The 19,958-nt window shown below is 46.5% G+C and overlaps 1 protein-coding gene across 7 annotated transcripts in view; it reads left to right on the top strand.

The window, feature by feature from the left end:
* LOC143776520 (teneurin-2-like) overlaps positions 1 to 19,958 on the top strand; it is a 3,926,626-nt gene that overhangs the window by 3,297,720 nt on the left and 608,948 nt on the right. For all 7 annotated transcript variants that reach the window (XM_077265978.1, XM_077265979.1, XM_077265980.1 and 4 more), the window contains one exon: positions 17,477 to 17,744. In XM_077265978.1, coding sequence (XP_077122093.1) covers positions 17,477 to 17,744 — 268 coding nt within the window. The remainder of the gene's footprint in view (positions 1 to 17,476; positions 17,745 to 19,958) is intronic.

Here is a 19,958-nt window from a genome sequence, read left to right on the forward strand (position 1 = left end):
ATCCAGACTTAGCTTGTCTTGAAGGCCTAGGAGCAGGTAGCAAAGGTAACAGAGACACACAGATACATTGATAGCCGGCAAGGGAATGACAGGAAAGCCAGGTTAAATAGGAAACACCCAGCCTCTGATGGACAGGTGGAAACCAGAGACCGCAACCCACCAAAGTCACCCAGTACCAGCTGTAACCACCAGAGGGAGCCCAAAAACAGAATCCACAACAGTAACCCCCCCTTGAGGAGGGGTCACCGAACCCTCACGAGAACCCCCAGGGCGATCAGGATGAGCTCTATGGAAGGCGCGGACCAAATCAGTCGCATGAACATCAGAGGCGACCACCCAGGAATTATCCTCCTGACCATAACCCTTCCACTTAACCAAATACTGGAGTTTACGTCTGGAAACACGAGAATCCAAGATCCTCTCAACAACATACTCCAATTCTCCCTCCACCAGCACCGGAGCAGGAGGCTCAACCGAAGGAACAACGGGCACCTCTGTTATGGTTTCCAATGGCAAGGAAACATCAGAAGCATAGAATAAACGGACAAGCTCTCGGGTGATGGAAACTAGAGCTGACCGCGATGCTAAACCTACACACCACACTAGAAGTAGCCAGGGGGCATTCCTGCGTTGTCTCTAGATGCCGCGCGCCAGCCGGAGAACTAACTACCCCTGGTAGAAGAAAACACAGTCCTGGCTTGCCTCCAGAGAATGTCCCCACAGGAGATAGCAGCCCCCCACATATAATAACGGTGAGAGCAGATGAAAAGACACACGTAGTATGAAAGCAGATTTAGCACAGAGAGGCCCGCTAACTAAATAGCAGAAAGATACAACAGAGGACTTCGCGGTCAGCTGCAAAACCCTTCAAAACACCATCCTGAAATTACCTTAACTCATGTGACAACTCATGCCACTGGAGTGGTAATTTCAGCCCAACAAGAGCTTCCAGCTGCAGAGATTCACATAAGTGCAAACTGGACAAAACATACAAAAATAGACTTAAGGACTAAAGTGTCCAACTTAGCTGAGCAGAAAACTGGGAGCAGGAACATGCAACAGAATCACTCTGGATACATTGATGGCCAGCATTAGAATGACTGAGGAGCAAGGTTAAATAGGATACTCCCACATCCTGATAGGAACAGGTGAACTGAGAAGGCAAAGCTTGCAGGACACCAGTACCACAAGAGACCACCGGGGGAGCCCACGAACCGAATCACAACACACCTCATACCTCCGCAATAACGAGCGATGGAACACATTATGAATAGCAAACGATGCCGGGAGATCCAAACGAAAAGATACAGGGTTAAGAATCTCCAAGATCTTATAAGGACCGATGAACCGAGGCTTGAACTTAGGAGAAGAGACCTTCATAGGGACAAAACGAGAAGACAACCACACCAAGTCCCCAACAAGAAGTCGAGGACCCATGCGGCGACGGCGATTAGCAAACTGCTGAGTCTTCTCCTGAGACAACTTCAAATTGTCCACCACCTGATTCCAAATCTGATGTAGCCTGTCCACCACCACGTCCACTCCAGGACAATCCGAAGGCTCCACCTGACCAGAGGAAAAACGAGGATGAAACCCCGAATTACAAAAGAAAGGAGAAACCAAAGTAGCAGAACTAGCCCGATTATTAAGGGCAAATTCGGCCAGTGGCAAAAAGGCAACCCAGTCATCTTGATCAGCAGAAACAAAACACCTTAAATAAGTTTCCAAGGTCTGATTAGTTCGCTCCGTCTGGCCATTCGTCTGAGGATGGAATGCAGACGAGAAAGACAAATCAATGCCCATCTTAGCACAAAACGTCCGCCAAAATCTAGACACAAACTGGGATCCCCTGTCAGAAACGATATTCTCCGGAATCCCATGCAAACGAACCACGTTCTGAAAAAATAAAGGGACCAACTCAGAGGAGGAAGGCAACTTAGGCAAGGGTACCAAATGAACCATCTTAGAAAAGCGGTCACACACAACCCAGATAACTGACATTTTCTGTGAGACAGGGAGATCAGAAATAAAATCCATGGAAATGTGCGTCCAAGGCCTCTTCGGGATAGGCAAGGATAACAACAACCCACTGGCCCGAGAACAGCAAGGCTTAGCCCGAGCACACACTTCACAAGACTGCACAAAGGTGCGCACATCCCTTGACAAGGAAGGCCACCAAAAAGACCTGGCCACCAAGTCTCTAGTACCAAATATTCCAGGATGACCAGCCAACACAGAAGAATGGACCTCGGAGATGACTCTACTGGTCCAATCATCCGGAACAAACAGTCTTTCTGGTGGACAACGATCAGGTTTATCCGCCTGAAACTCCTGCAATGCACGTCGCAAGTCTGGGGAGACGGCGGACAATATTACCCCATCCCTAAGGATACCAGTAGGCCCAGAGTCTCCAGGAGAGTCAGGCACAAAACTCCTGGAAAGAGCATCTGCCTTCACATTCTTTGAACCTGGCAGGTATGAAACCACAAAATTGAAACGAGAAAAAAACAACGACCAACGAGCCTGTCTAGGATTCAGACGCCTGGCAGACTCAAGGTAAATCAGATTTTTGTGATCAGTCAAGACCACCACACGATGTCTAGCACCCTCAAGCCAATGACGCCACTCCTCAAATGCCCACTTCATGGCCAAAAGCTCCCGATTACCCACATCATAATTGCGCTCGGCGGGCGAGAATTTTCTAGAAAAGAACGCACATGGCTTCATCACCGAGCCATCGGAACTTCTCTGTGACAAAACCGCCCCCGCTCCAATCTCGGAAGCATCAACCTCAACCTGAAAAGGAAGTGAAACATCTGGTTGACATAACACAGGAGCAGAAGAAAACCGGCGCTTAAGTTCCTGAAAGGCCTCCACAGCCGTAGGAGACCAATTAGCAACATCAGCACCCTTTTTAGTCAAATCAGTCAAAGGTTTAACAACACTGGAAAAATTAGTAATGAACCGACGATAAAAATTAGCAAAACCCAAGAACTTCTGAAGACTCTTAACAGATGTAGGTTGTGTCCAGTCACAAATCGCCTGAACCTTGACGGGATCCATCTCAATAGTAGAAGGAGAAAAAATGTACCCCAAAAAAGAAATCTTCTGGACTCCGAAGAGACACTTTGAGCCCTTCACAAACAGAGAATTGGCCCGCAGAACCTGAAACACCTTCCTGACCTGTAGAACATGAGACTCCCAGTCATCAGAAAACACCAAAATATCATCCAAATACACAATCATAAACTTATCCAGATATTCACGGAAAATATTGTGCATAAAGGACTGAAAGACTGAAGGAGCATTAGAAAGTCCAAAAGGCATTACCAAATACTCAAAATGGCCCTCAGGCGTATTAAATGCGGTTTTCCACTCATCACCCTGCTTTATCCGCACAAGATTATACGCACCGCGAAGATCTATCTTAGTGAACCACCTAGCCCCCTTAATGCGAGCAAACAAATCAGTCAATAATGGCAATGGATACTGATATTTGACTGTAATCTTATTCAGAAGGCGATAATCTATACAAGGCCTCAGGGAACCATCTTTTTTTGCCACGAAAAAAAAACCTGCTCCCAGAGGGGACGAAGATGGACGAATATGTCCCTTTTCCAAGGACTCCTTAATATAATTCCGCATAGCAGTATGCTCTGGCACTGACAGATTAAATGAACGACCCTTAGGGAACTTACTGCCAGGAATTAATTCTATAGCACAGTCACAATCCCTATGAGGAGGGAGCGAATTGAACTTAGGCTCCTCAAAAACATCCCGATAGACAAAAAAGCAGGGACCTCAGAAGGAGTAGATGAAGCGATTGAAATCAGAGGTGCATCATCATGAACCCCCTGACATCCCCAGCTTAACACAGACATTTTTTTCCAATCCAGGACTGGATTATGAGTTTGTAACCATGGCAGACCAAGCACTAGTACATCATGTAAATTATACAGTACAAGGAAGCGAATCACCTCCTGATGAACGGGAGTCATGCGCATGGTCACTTGTGTCCAGTACTGCGGTTCATTCATAGCCAATGGTGTAGAGTCAATTCCCTTCAAAGGAATAGGAACTTCCAGAGGCTCCAGACTAAAACCGCAGCGTTTGGCAAATGACCAATCCATAAGACTCAGGGCAGCGCCCGAATCCACATAGGCATCGACGGAAATGGATGACAGTGAACAAATCAGAGTTACAGACAAAATGAACTTAGACTGCAGAGTACTAATGGCAAAAGATTTATCAACCTTTTTTGTGCGTTTAGAGCATGCTGATATAACATGAGCTGAATCACCACAATAAAAACACAATCCATTTTTCCGCCTATAATTTTGCCGTTCACTTCTGGACTGAATTCTATCACATTGCATAGTCTCAGGTGCCTGTTCAGAAGACACCGCCAACTGGTGCACAGGTTTGCGCTCCCGTAAACGCCGATCAATCTGAATGGCCATAGCCATAGACTCATTCAGACCTGTAGGTGCAGGGAACCCCACCATAATATCCCTAATGGCCTCAGAAAGACCATCTCTGAAGTTTGCAGCCAGGGCGCACTCATTCCACTGAGTAAGCACCGACCATTTCCGAAATTTTTGACAATATACTTCCGCTTCATCATGCCCCTGAGAGAGGGCTAATAAAGCCTTTTCAGCCTGAATCCTCCAGGTTAGGTTCCTCATAGAGCAATCCCAGTGCCAGAAAAAACGCATCCACACTGAGCAATGCAGGATCCCCTGGTGCCAATGCAAATGCCCAATTCTGAGGGTCGCCCCGCAGGAAAGATATTACAATCTTGACCTGCTGAGCAGGGTCTCCAGAGGAGCGAGATTTCAAAGAAAGAAACAATTTGCAATTGTTCCTGAAATTCAGGAAGGTAGATCTATCTCCAGAAAAAAACTCTGGAATAGGAATTCTAGGTTCAGACATAGGAGTGTGAACAACAAAATCCTGTATGTTTTGAACTTTTGCAGCAAGATTATTCAGGCTGGAAGCCAAACTCTGGACATCCATGTTAAACAGCTAAGGTCAGAGCCATTCAAGGGTTAAGAGGAGGTAAGAAGCAGCTAGACAGCAATTAAGGGCTAGGCAGCAAAACTCTGAGGGAAAAAAAAAATTCCCTTCAACACTTCTTTTTCTCCTGCTTCAGCCCAAACAATTAACACTTTGTGGGCCGGCTATACTGTCATGTTCCCAATGGCAGGGAATTAAACACATAACACGGGCAAAAACAGGACGAGCTCTAGGGTGATGGAACCTAAGCTGACCGCGATCCTGAACCTCAACACTCAACTAACAGCAGCCGCGGAACGTTCCTGGGGGGACTCTAGACGTCTCGCGCCAGCCGGAGATCTAGCTACCCCTATCAGAAGAATCACAGACCTATCTTGCCTCCAGAGAAATATTCCCACAGAAATAGCAGCCCCCCACATATAATGACGGTGAAATGAGAGGAAGGCACAAACGTAGTTATGAAAACAGATTCAGCAAAATGAGGCCCGCTTAAGCTAGATAGCAGAGGATACAAAAGGTGAACTGTGCGGTCAGCTTAAAACCCCTTCAAAATACCATCCTGAAATTACTTGAACTCATGTGCCAACTCATGGTACATGAGTGGTAATTTCAGCCCACTAGAGCAACCAGCAGCAGAGAATTACATATCTGCAAGCTGGACTAAAAACATGAAAGCAAACATGAAACAGGGAAATCCAGACTTAGCTTGTCTTGAAGGCCTAGGAGCAGGTAGCAAAGGTAACAGAGACACACTGATACATTGATAGCCGGCAAGGGAATGACAGGAAAGCCAGGTTAAATAGGAAACACCCAGCCTCTGATGGACAGGTGGAAACCAGAGACCGCAACCCACCAAAGTCACCCAGTACCAGCTGTAACCACCAGAGGGAGCCCAAAAACAGAATCCACAACAGAGACCGTCCTGGAGGTGGGACTTTCCTTCGTAATATGACGCAGCACAGCCGTCATTCTTACCCCCCCGGCGCCGTGCCACGGCTCCTCAGCGTTGTTTGATTCCGTCCCGGAGCCTGCGCTGTTATGTTATCCCTTGGCCAGGCACACTTAGCGCTGCCCATCTTCTGACATCATTTGGTGTCAGGCTGGCTGTGCGGACACGCTGGCCGAGAGCCCCCCTCGCAGTGTCGTCTAATGTAATCCCACCGCGGGCCTGGGATCCATGGCCATGCGCAGTGCATATCCTCGCCTCTCACTCCCCTCCCTACGGCTTCTTAAGACTGTGCGGTGTCACGGCCGTGGCATGCTATTAGGGACCAGCTGACACCGCACAGTCTGAAGAAGCCGTAGGGAGATGAGTGAGAGGTGGAGGTTCAGATATGCACTGCGCATGTCCATGGATCTCAGGCCCCCAGTGGGATTAAATCAGAAGACACTGCGAGGCAGGCTCTCGGCCAGCGCGGCCGCACAGGCGCAGCCATCCTGACACCAAATGATGTCAGAAGACGGGCAGCGCTAAGTGTGCCTGGCCAAGGGATAACATAACAGTGCAGGCTCCGGGACGGAATCAAACAACGCTGAGGAGCCTGGGCACGGCGCCAAGGGGGTAGGAATGACGGCTGTGCTGCGTCATATTACGAAGGAAAGTCCCACCTCCGGGACGGTTTTACGGTATCAGTGGACACATTTTATAGTGTTAAGTTCTGCATGTGCAAGGAGCTAAACAAAAATAGCTACCTTTTCCTAGTGCAGCATTACTGCTGCACAAGGTGGCTCTTTCAGTAACAAACGCCTTGGGGGGGGGACAGGTTCCCTTACATTTCAGTTGTTGTGTCAGCGTGGCGGTCGCAGGACACATTGCCGGCTACACAGCTGGGGATCAGCTGACGTTACTGAAACCCAATAACACTGGGTCGTATGTTTTGACTGTGCAGATGGCACTTCTGAGCCTCAACTGGCGGTGTTGGAGCCCAGGAATTTAAGTTCAGGTGGCAGAAAGATGAACACAACAGGAGACCTGGATAACGTAGACAGTGACCTAATTATTTAATCAGGAAGAGGAGTGGCAAATTCCTGCGAGATCCAGGCCTTGTTCATTTTCAGGAAAAAAAGCCGGTCAACGTTATCAGAGGATAGTCGCATGCGACAGTCAGTTAGTACACCACCTGCAGCACTAAAGACACGTTCCGATAATACACTAGCCGCAGGGCAAGCCAGCACCTCCAATGCATACTGGCTTAGCTCTGGCCATGTATCCAGCTTTGAGACCCAAAACTTGAAAGGGGAAGAGCCGTCTGGGAGTACAGCAAGAGGGCAAGACATGTAGTCTGTCACCATCTGACGGAACCGTTGCCTCCTGCTGACTGGAGCCGTCTGTGATGGTGTAGACTTTTGTGGCGGGCACAGAAAACTGTGCCACAGTTCGGCCATACTGGTCTTGCCTTGGGCAGAGGCACTGCTTCTGCTCCCTCTTTGTGCAGAGCCTCCACCACTGCCTGGACGCACTGAGCTGCTTTGTAATGCACTAGCAGCACTTCTCTCAGTTGGAATGGAGAAGATGATGGAATTCACCAGTGTGTCTTGGTACTCCCGCATTTTTCACTCCCGGTTCAACGGTGTGATGAGGCTTTCTACGTTGTCCTGGTAGCGAGGATCGAGGAGGATGAACACCCAATAATCAGACATGTTGAGAATGTGGGCGATGCGGCGGTCGTTTCTCAGGCACTGCAGCATGTAATCCACCATGTGCTGCAGACTGCCAACTGCCCAAGAAACGCTGTCCCCTGCTGGAGGCGTGATCTCTGCCCGCTCGTCATCACCCCACCCTCGCTGTACACACTGAGTACTGGACAATTGTATAACTCCCTCCTCTGGACGGATGTCTTCCTCCTCCATTGACTCCTCCTCATCCTCCTCACAAACTGTCCCCTGCCTACGCGTTTGTGAGGAACCACGTGGCGCTGACTGTCCAGAAGATGATGGAAATGGTGAATCCTCATCCTCCACCTCTTCCACAACATCATCCCTTAGCGCTTGAAGTGATTTTTCAAGCAGGCAGATAAGGGGGACAGTCATGCTGACTAGTGCATCATCTGCACTCGCCATCCGCGTGGAATAATCGAAGGGACGCAAAACCTGGCAGACGTCCTTCATAGTGGCCCACTCTGTGGTTGTGAAGTCTGAACGGCGCGGAGTGCGACTTCTTTGCGCCTGATGCAGCTGGTACTCCATTACAGCTTGCTGCTGCTCACACAACCGCTCCAACATATGTAACGTGGAATTCCACCTGGTAGGTAGGTCACATATGATGCGATGTTCCGGCAGGTGGTGTCGGCGCTGCAGAGCCGCAATGCGCGCTTTTGCCGTGCTGGAACGCCGCAAGTGAGCACACTCTAGGCGGACCTTGTGCAGCAGTGCATCAAGATCCGGATAGTCCCTCAAAAAACTCTGCATGACCAAATTGAGCACATGTGCCAGACATGGGATGTGAGTGAGGTTGCCGAGGCCCAGAGCTGCCACCAGATTTCGGCCATTATCACACACTACCATGCCTGGCTGGAGATTCGCTGGCACAAACCACACATCGCTCTCCTTCTTGATGGCATTCCAGAGCTCCTGCGCTGTGTGGCTTCGATTCCCCAAAGAAATTAATTTCAAGACGGCCTGTTGACGTTTGGCCACGGCTGTGCTCATGTCGGTCGTAACAGGTAAACGTTCATCACGGGTCCATGTGGAGGTGGACTGTGACGGCTCCTGCAGCGATGATTCTGAGGAACTGGTGTAAGAGGAGGAGTCAATGCGTACAGAATGGATTCCTGCAATCCTTGGAGTGGGCAGGACACGTCCTGCGCCACTCGCACGGTCTCTACCCGGCTCAACGACATTAACCCAATGGGCAGTGAGGGAAAGGTATCGCCCCTGTCCATGTTGACTGGTCCACGCATCGGTGGTGAGGTGGACCTTGCTACTGACGGCATTCGGTAGCGCGTGTTTTATGTGTCCCTCCACATGCTTGTGCAGGGCAGGGACGGCTTGCCTGCTGAAGTAAAAGCGGCTGGGCACATTGTACTGTGGGACTGCCAATGACATCAAGTCACGGAAGCTGTCAGTCTCCACCAGCCTGAATGACAGCATTTCCAGTGACAGAAGTTTGGCAATGCCTGCAGTCAGAGCCTGTGCTCGTGGGTGGTTTGACGAGAAAGGCCGCCTTTTCTCCCATGCCTGTACTACCGATGGCTGTAGACTGGGCTGGGAGTGTGTGGATGACTGGGAAAGTGGTGCTGCGGGTGGAATTACAGCGGGTCTCTGGACAACAAGGCCAGAGGTTCTTCCACGGCGTTCCTGGGAGGAAGCCGAACCAGCTGCGTGTGAGCTGGAGGAAGAGGCAACACGAGCTGAAGAGGTGGTAGCTGCCGCTGTTGGTTGGCCTAGCTCTTCAGTGTGTTTTTCTAACTCCGCCGGGTGCCTGGTGCGCACATGTTTCCACATGTTGGAGGTATTGAGGTTGCTGACATTTTTCCCTCTTTTGACTTTGTGATGACACACCTTGCATTTGACATAGCAAATGTCATCTGCAACTGTGTCAAAAAAGGACCAGGCACTGCAAGTCTTGGGAGCGCCCTTTTTGGCTTTTGGAAGAGACATGCTCCTAACGGGTGCCAAAGCGGAGGCTGCAGGATCCGCAGTCTTCCCCCTCCCTCTCCCTCTTTGGGCCGTACGGGGAATCTCTTCCTCAGAGCTGCTCCCACCACCTTCCTGTCCCTCATGCCAAGATGGGTCAAGGACCTCATCATCTACACTACCCTCTGCCCCCAACTGCTCCTCCTGGGTAGTCTCAGCAGCAGAGCACGCACCAGTAAGTGGCACCTGAGTGTCATCATCAGCTGATGCGGCCTGCGATGTGGTGACCGGAGCCACTGGCCCACCCGCCTCTTCAGAGGAAGAGAGAAAAAGCTGTTGGGCATCACTGCACCCTGCCTCTTCTTCCATTTCTCCAATGCTGCTTGGCTGGCCCCCTGTTTCCAAGCCAAGAGATTCAGAGAACAGAAATAGAGACGGCTCCTGTCCTGGGCTCTCTGTCTGCCTGGCCAATTTGGCAGGTGGTGAAGAGACAGATGGCTGCTCTCCAGTGCTCTGTGTCTGAGAGGATGTGGCACTAATTGAAGTTGATGCATTAGCTGCCATCCATCCGACAACGGCTTCAATTTGTTCTTCACGCAGCAGCGGTGTACGGCGCTCTGTGACAAAGCTGCGCATGAATGACTGTTCCCTGGTGAAAGTGGGTGCTGATGAGTCACCGGTGCCCGCAGCAGGCACAGAATCCCCACGTCCCCTCCCTGCTCCGCGCCCACGCCCACGTGCCTTACTCACTGCCTTCTTCATCTTGGTTGACTGATAAAGATAAGCAGAAAAGTACTAACGGCTTTGTGTGCTTATTCCTGAACAACTCCTAACAGGTATAAGAAACACTAATTTTCTAAAGTGTGGACTAGACTTTAATGTGAGCTAATGTGGCCTACACAAATGTAAAGTGGTGTCACTGGTGTGTTTGGTGAACTTTATTATTTATTTATTTTTTGGGGGCTGAACTGACAACAGATAGAGCTGCAGTCACACGGAGACCGTGCAGACAGCCGTAAACGGCGCTGCAAGGCCCAAAAACCCTCCTCTACGTTATCATATGTAGTGTTTTTCCACAAATTAGCTGGAGACGGGTGGAAAGACACTAATAGGAATTTTTTGAAAAAATGTGCAGCAGCCTGCACTACTTAAAACAAAAGGAAAATTGATTTTGCGGTATGACGCAGTGAAGAACCCTGAGCTGGAGACAACCAGGCTATGGCTGCTCACAGACTACAGGGCGAGCTGCAGTCACACGGAGACCGTGCAGACAGCCGTAAACGGCGCTGCAAGGCCCAAAAACCCTCCTCTATGTTATCCTATGTAGTGTTTTTCCACAAATTAGCTGGAGATGGGTGGAAAGACACTAATAGGAATTTTTTGAAAAAATGTGCAGCAGCCTGCACTACTTAAAACAAAAGGAAAATTGATTTTGCGGTATGACGCAGTGAAGAACCCTGAGCTGGAGACAACCAGGCTATGGCTGCTCACAGACTACAGGGCGAGCTGCAGTCACACGGAGACCGTGCAGACAGCCGTAAACGGCGCTGCAAGGCCCAAAAACCCTCCTCTACGTTATCCTATGTAGTGTTTTTCCACAAATTAGCTGGAGACGGGTGGAAAGACACTAATAGGATTTTTTTGAAAAAATTAGCAGCAGACTACAATACTTGGAAAAAAAAAAAAAAAAGAACAGTATGAGGCAATGAACCACCCTCCCTGAACTGAATACAACCAGCTATGGATGGCCTATGTGGCTGCACTCAGACTAGAGAGTGGGCTGCACTCACACACACACACACACACACAGACCTTGCAGATCGCTGTGAAAACAGCGCTACAAGGCAAAAGCAAGGTGATTAGTAGGTGAACACAGCGGTTGCTAAATTAGCCTTGGAAAAGCACAAAGAAGCAAATCGCTATCTCTAAACTGGCCCTCAGTCAGCAAACAGCGTCCTGTCACTAACTGAATTCACAGCAGAGTGAGCGCAAAATGGCGCCAGCGACTTTTAAACTGCATCATGACATCATTTCAGCAGCCAATCACAGCCTTGCCAGTAGTTTCATGCCCTCCATGCTGAACAGGATGTGCCCACACTTGGAATCATTCTCATTGGCTGATTTCGTACAAATTTGTGCAGTTTGAATCCTGGGAACTTCCGATTCCGGTATCCGATACTCGGCAAGTATCGGATCTCGGTATCGGAATTCCGATACCGCTAAGTATCGGCCGATACCCGATACTTGCGGTATCGGAATGCTCAACACTAATAATAAGAAAAAATAAATATTCCTTTGTAATTCAAGTTTTCATTTATCTTAACTCGTACATTATGAAGTGATGTACAAAATCTCCTAACTTTATAATACCTTTTTGTTTTATAGATTCAGAGTAATTTTAACATTATGGTTTTCATTGTGTAAAAATAAAGATTCAAGCCAATGAATCATTTGTTGAAAAAAAAAATACTAGAATAAGATGCAACATCAGAACAAATTATGTGTATTAAATAGGACCTTTTTACCAGTTTTAGTATGTTAAACTGGCTAAATCATGGAATAGCAGCCGCAGAGCAGAATAATACAGTTTTATTTTGTAATTTCTTATCTCCATTGTGCATACTTTGTTAAGACTAAAGGTACCTTCACACTAAACGATATCGCTAGCGATCCGTGACGTTGCAGTGTCCTGGATAGCGATATCGTTTAGTTTGACACGCAGCAGCGATCAGGATCCTGCTGTGATATCGCTGGTCGTTGAACAAAGTTCAGAACTTTATTTGGTCGTCAGACCGGCGTGTATCGTCGTGTTTGACACCAAAAGCAACGATACCAGCGATGTTTTACACTAGTAACCAGGGTAAACATCGGGTTACTAAGCGCAGGGTCGCGCTTAGTAACCCGATGTTTACCCTGGTTACCAGTGTAAAATGTAAAAAAAACTAACTACATACTCACCTTCGCGTCCCCCGGCGTCCGCTTCCCACACTGACTGAGCGCCGTAAAGTGAAAGTGAAAGTACAGCACAGCGGTGACGTCACCGCTCTGCTGTTAGGGCCGGTGCTCAGTCAGTGCAGGAAGCGGACGCCGGGGGACACGAATGTAAGTATGTACTGTTTGTTTTTTTTACATTTTACGCTGGTAACCAGGGTAAACATCGGGTTACTAAGCGCGGCCCTGCGCTTAGTAACCCGATGTTTACCCTGGTTACCCGGGGACCTCGGCATCGTTGGTCGCTGGAGAGCGGTCTGTGTGACAGCTCTCCAGCGATCAAACAGCGACGCTGCAGCGATCGGCATCGTTGTCGCTATCGCTGCAGCGTTGCTTAATGTGAAGGTACCTTAAGTGGTCATTACTCATTAGCATAGAGTCGTCTCTGGGGGAGGTTACTTTTATTCCTCCATTACATTCACCAATCTTAAGCAGGCAGTGTCATGCAGGAAAAAAAGAACATGGCCCCAAAGCATGTCAGACTCAAGTTTCTGTGTGTGAGACATGTAAAAAAACACAACCCTGCTCTCCTCTCTGATTTTACTGCTGGCATATACTTTGATTACAATCAAAGGAAGGGAGTAGAGCAGAGTGTTTCATTATAAATGCCTCCGCATCAGCAGCTCCCATCTCACAGCAGTGTGAGCCATTCTCTGCTATATTCTATTTTCCCCATACTGACAGTGCATAGGACAAGAGCTGCAGATGCTGAAGTGTTTTTAATGACACACAGCTCTGCTCGGTTCTTTTCCCCTGCATAATATTAGCCTACTTTTGATTGATTCATGCAGGGGAAAAAATTAAGGTCCCCAGCAAAAAATCTCTGCTAATGCCATTTTGATTGAAGTGGAAATAACCAAATTAAACTGTACATGCTCAACATAAAAGCATGAGCACAACTGTCCAAAAACCGAGCATATTATAGCTCAAAGTCTTTTATTAAAAATACCCAAGAAGTATAGTTTCTCCATGCGGAGATTGACATGCTAAGCATGCCAAGTGTCATGTCGGACGCTGTTCAGACCAGGTCGTTCGACAGACAGCGGTAATTCCGCTTTTGACCACTATTTGCTCATTGGCGTCGGCTAGATTTTATCTAGCTGTCCCCGGGTTAATTTACCTGATCCTCGGATTGGAAGCTGGGCCATGCCCATTGCCTTTAAATAGTTTTCCTGATCATTGGGCGTCACCGATTATAGCTTCTGTCTTGTGCGTTGTTATCTCGGTCTGGAGTGGAGAGCTGGTTGTTGGAGATTCGTTGCTGGTGGTGTATTTTCCTTAGTCTTATTTACTCCTACCTATATTTGTATTTATTTTGCCCTGCACATTTATAGTGTATTCCTGAGTGACTGCGGCATGGTGTATATTTTCCTTTATCCTTGTCTGTGCTAACTGTGGGTATTGGTATATTACCTCTTCACTGGGTGGTGGGCGGAGGTTTCAGCCTAGGGTTGAAACAGGAGACAGGGTGAGGTTCGAGGCCTGGACATGCACACCATCAGTGTAAACTCCAGGTAGAGGGTCAGTCAGGATTTCCCTAGTCTAAGGTAAATTGCAGGTGCCCGGGTTATTAGCTCTCGCTCACCTAGTCTCCCCGTGACATTATAATCGACCCAACAACAAAAAAGAAAAAAAAAGGGATTTCTTTTTTTTCTTTTGTCATGGATCCCATGACTTCCATAACCCGCCAGTTGGAGGCGCTGTCCCTTCAGGTCACTGAGTTGAGGGGGGCAGTTCTGCAACAGGGACTAGCAGTATCTAATGTGCAAGCTGGAGCGACAGGAAGAGTTGCTGAGCCTAAATTCCCTTTGCCTGAAAAATTTGCTGGGGAACACAGTAAATTTGTTTCTTTTCGTGAAGCTTGCAAACTATATTTCCGTATGCGCCCGATCTCCTCGGGTAATGAGGCTCAGCGTGTGGGCCTGGTGTTGTCATTGTTAAGCGGGGATCCCCAAGCATGGGCATTTTCTTTGCCATCTGATTCTGCTGCATTTGACTCTGTGGAGAGTTTTTTTTCCTCTCTTGGAAAAATCTAAGATGAACCTGACAGAATGGCTCTAGCAGAATCTAAGATACGCACTATTCGCCAGGGGGAGCGAGTTGCAGAGGATTACTGTTCTGAATTTCATCGCTGGGCGATCGATACACAATGGAATGATCCAGCATTGCGGAGTCAGTTTATTCATGGGGTTCTGGAAGGGTTAAAAAAGCCCTTCTGATGTACGAGACTCCAGCTTCTCTAGATTCCGCTATGAGTCTGGTTGTCCGCATTGATTGCCGTTTGCGTCAGGGGGAGCATGAGACACCACCTATGGGAGAGGGTTTAGGTTCACGTGAGGTTGCTGCAGGTGAGCCCATGGAGCCTATGCAAATCGCAGAGGTGTCACATGTGAAGCGTCGAGCCCCTGAGCTCAGGAAGCAGGGAGCCTGTTTTTACTGTGGTAAAACTGGTCATTTTATTAACATCTGTCCTCTGCTGTCTAAGAAAAATGCAACGGCGGAAAACTTCTAAGCTCAGAGGGTGTGGAGGAGACCAATCTGAGCTTATGTATATCCTCCATGGTGGTTTCTCAATGCATGCTCCCTGCTAAGGTTTTTATCACTGGCAGTGAGCTGCCAATTACTGTTTTTGTGGATAGTGGTTCAGCCTCAAATCTCATTGATGAGGAGTTTGTGCGCACAGCAGGTTTTAGGATTGAAAAACTGTCTCATCCTATCCGCGTGGTCACCATCAATGCTGCTCTCTCTCAGGGGGAGATTACTGAATTTGTGGCTGAGGTGAAACTCCACATTGGGGTTCTACATTCCGAGCGGGTTACATGTAAGGTGCTCAGGAATCTTCCTGCTCAGGTAGTTTTGGGTTTTCCTTGGTTGTCCATGCACAACCCGGTAATTGACTGGAAAACTCAGGACATAATTCAATGGAGCGAGTTCTGCCAGGAGAATTGCCTGGCCACATGTGTGGCTGCGGTGACTTCAAGCGTTAAAAGATTATATTGCTGAAAGCTTGAGCAAAGGGCACATCAGGCCGTCATCCTCGCCGGTGGCAGCAGGGTTCTTTTTCGTGAAGAAGAAAGATGGCGGATTACGCCCGTGTTTGGATTTCAGGGAGTTGAACCAGATTACGGTTCGTGATCCATACCCGATGCCACTGATACCAGATTTGTTCAACCAGGTGGCGGGTGCTAAGTGGTTTACCAAGCTTGACCTCAGGGGGGCGTACAACCTCATAAGAGTCCGTCAAGGTGATGAGTGGAAGACGGCTTTTAATACCCCTGAGGGGGGGGATTTGGTTATGCCATTTGGGTTGACTAACGCACCTGCAGTGTTCCAACATTTCATCAATGATGTGTTCTCAAATGTTTTGGGGAAATTCGTTATCGTGTACCTAGATGACGTCCTCATATATTCTTGCGACCGTGATGCTCATTTAAATCATGTCAGGCAGGTGTTACAGCTTCTCAGAGAGAATAAGCTGTATGCTAAACTTGAGAAATGTGTATTTTCTGTTCAAGAGTTGCCTTTCTTGGGTTATATTGTGTCTGCTTCTGGTTTTAAAATGGACGCCGCTAAGGTGCAAGCGGTGCTGCATTGGGAACGTCCTGATAACCTGAAAGCACTTCAGCGGTTCCTTGGGTTTTCTAACTACTATAGGAAATTTATCAAGGATTTTTCCATCATTGCTAAACCGCTAACTGACATGACTAAAAAGGGTACCAATTTCTCCATTTGGCCTGAGGCTGCTGTGCGCGCATTTGAATTTCTTAAGAACAGTTTTGTTTCAGCCCCCATTCTTGTGCAGCCAAACGTATCAAAACCCTTTGTTGTGGAAGTCGATGCATCTGAGGTTGGTGTGGGGGCGGTACTATCTCAAGGCTCATCTTTGAGTGGTTTGCGTCCGTGCGCCTATTTCTCCAAGAAACTGTCGTCCGCCGAACATAACTACGATATCGGCAACAGGGAGTTGTTGGCAATCAAGTTGGCCTTTGAGGAATGGCGACACTTCTTGGAGGGGTCGGTACATCAGGTTACTGTTATTACCGATCATAAGAATCATAAGAATCTGCTGTATTTGGAGTCAGCCTCCTCTGGGAAATTTGCTAATTATACAAATTGTCTCTTCAAAGAGGAAGAAAACTAGAACTCTAGTGCCACTTATTGGAAGGTAGCAATCCTACAAGTCAATGTTGACCCTTTAATGAGCCTTGTCACATGACTTAGGATGTTAGCCAAACCAGAATCTCAATTTGCAGACACTGTGATTTGGGGTACTGCCTCTTGTCAGTGCAAAGTGGAGATCTGGTTTGGCTGTGTGAAAGGCATCCGACCGATATCCAAGAAGTATCGTTTCTCCTTGCGGAGAAAAAACAACAGATACTGGAAGCCTGTGCTAGCATTTCTTCTGTGGTGTTGCTATCAGTATGTCAAGAGTGGGAGAAGAAAGTTGCATTGACAATCCAACACAATGGGCAGCACTTTGAACACATTTTATAAGTGGTCATAAACTTGTAAATAACTCATGAAAGAATAAAATTACAGTACAACCAAGCAAGCCATTGCTTTTCTTGTGAAATTCTCAATAAGATTGATGTCACATGACCCTCTTCCCATTGGAAAAAATAAAGTTGAATCCAAAATGGCTGAATTGAAAATGCCCGCCATGGTCACCGCCAATCTTGAAAAGTTTTCCCCCTCCCATATACTAATGTGCCACAAACAGGTGTATCCAAAAAATAGCTCACCCTGTAGATGGGGATTTAGAATGGAAAATAATGTGTTGCAGACCATACTTTCAAGGAGAGAGAAAATGTATTATGAGATTTATGTTTTATTCCCTGTTTGTAGTATGCTTTATTGATTTGTGAAATTTCTTTAAAATATCTTCATGTTTTAGGTTCTACATGAGGAGATAGAGATGCCTGGCTCAAATCTAAGACTTTGTTATCTGAGCTCTCGAACTCCAGGATACAAGTCATTGCTGAAGATCACTATGACTCAGTCAACTGTTCCACTAAACCTCATTAAAGTTCATTTGATGGTGGCAGTAGAAGGACATCTATTCCAAAAAACTTTCCAGGCATCACCAAATTTAGCCTATACATTTGTCTGGGACAAAAATGATGCATATGGTCAGAAAGTATATGGATTATCAGATGCTGTAGGTATGTGCTACTGATGAACAAATGAATTATTTTCCTGTAGCCCCAGTAACATGTTCTTATCATTACCTTTTATGTATTTATGGTTGATGGTAGGATTTTTGTTATGTACACAGTAGAACGTCAAATTGCATTTTGGCTAGCATAAAGCTAATATTTTTATCTTAAACCTCATACAGTGTACGTCATTTTTTCCATATGCCTATGCATAGACCATGCTTGAATGTGTAACCAAAACCTTTGATCTCTACATGCAGCCAATTGCACATTGTGACATGTTTAGTAATTCTGTTCTGTTCTAAGCAAAAAACAGAGAAAACAGCTGACGGTACCTTAAGTAATAAAATAAATTGCAAGCCAGTGTAGCTCAATATTCATTTTCTCTAGCCAGCAACGATTGGCTTTTATTTCTTGTTCAAGTACATCACATTTCTGTAAGCTGCAGTATTACATTGCTCTATGTATTTTATTCTTTTTGTTCTGAAAGAAAACTAATCAAATGACCGCAGAAAATTTTTCCGTGGAAAAATACGCAGCATGTTCATTCATTTTGTGGATTTTAACCCCTTCACCCCCAAGGGTGGTTTGCACGTTAATGACCGGGCAAATTTTTACAATTCTGACCACTGTCCATTTATGAGGTTATAACTCTGGAACGCTTCAACGGATCCCAGTGATTCTGACACTGTTTTCTCATGACATATTGTACTTCATGATAGTGGTAAAATTTCTTTGATATTACCTGCGTTTATTTGTGTAAAAAATGGAAATTTGGTGAAAATTTTGAAAATTTTGCAGTTTTCCAACTTTGTATTTTTATGCAATTAAATCTCAGAGATATGTCACACAAAATACTTAATAAGTAACATTTCCCACATGTCTACTTTACAGCAACACAATTTAGGAACCAACATTTTTTTTTGTTTGTTTTTTTGGGAGTTATAAGGGTTAAAAGTTGACTTTTTAATTAATTAATTAATTTAGTTAATTTTTACAACACCATTTTTTTTTAGGGACCACATCTCATTTGAAGTCATTTTGAGGGGTCTATATGATAGAAAATACCCAAGTGTGACACCATTCTAAAAACTGCACCCTTTAAGGTGCTCAAAACCACATTCAAGAAGTTTATTAACCCTTCAGGTGTTTCACAGGAATTTTTGGAATGTTTAAATAAAAATTAACATTTAACTTTTTTTCACAAAAAATTTACTTCAGCTCCAATTTGTTTTATTTTACCAAGGGTAACAGGAGAAAATAGACCCCAAAAGTTGTTGTACAATTTGTCCTGAGTATGCCGATACCCCATATGTGGGGGTAAACCACTGTTTGGGTGCATGACAGAGCTCGGAAGCGAAGGAACGCCATTTGACTTTTCAATGCAAAATTGACTGGAATTGAGATGGGACGCCATGTTGCATTTGGAGAGCCACTGATGTGCCTTAACATTGAAACCCCCCACAAGTGACACCATTTTGGAAAGTAGACCCCCTAAGGAACTTATCTAGAGGTGTGGTGAGCACTTTGACCCACCAAGTGCTTCACAGAAGTTTATAATGCAGAAACGTAAAAATAAAAAATCATATTTTTTCACAAAAATTATCTTTTCAACCCCAATTTTTTATTTTCTCAAGGGTAAGAGAAGAAATTGGACAACAAAAGTTGTTGTACAATTTGTCCTGAGTACGCTGATACCCCATATGTGGGGGTAAACCACTGTTTGGGCGCATGGGAGAGCTCGGAAGGGAAGGAGTGCCGTTTGACTTTTCAATGCAAAATTGACAGGAATTGAGATGGGACGCCATGTTGCGTTTGGAGAGCCACTGGTGTGCCTAAACATTGAAACCCCCACAAGTGACACCATTTTGGAAAGTAAACCCCATAAGGAACTTATCTAGAGGTGCGGTGAGCACTTTGACCCACCAAGGGCTTCACAAAAGTTTACAATGCAGAGCCGTAAAAATAAAACAAAAATTGTTTCCCACAAAAATTATTTTTTAGCCCCCAGTTTTGTATTTTCCCGAGGGTAACAGGAGAAATTGGACCCCAAAAGTTGTTGTCCAATTTGTCCTGAGTACTTTGATACCCCATATGTGTGGGGGGAACCACCGTTTGGGCGCATGGGAGGGCTCGGAAGGGAAGGAGCGCCATTTGGAATGCAGACTTATATGGAATGGTCTGCAGGAGTCACATTGCGTTTGCAGAGCCCCTAATGTA

Source organism: Ranitomeya variabilis, chromosome 5, assembly GCF_051348905.1.
Source record: "Ranitomeya variabilis isolate aRanVar5 chromosome 5, aRanVar5.hap1, whole genome shotgun sequence".
NCBI lineage: Eukaryota > Metazoa > Chordata > Amphibia > Anura > Dendrobatidae > Ranitomeya > Ranitomeya variabilis.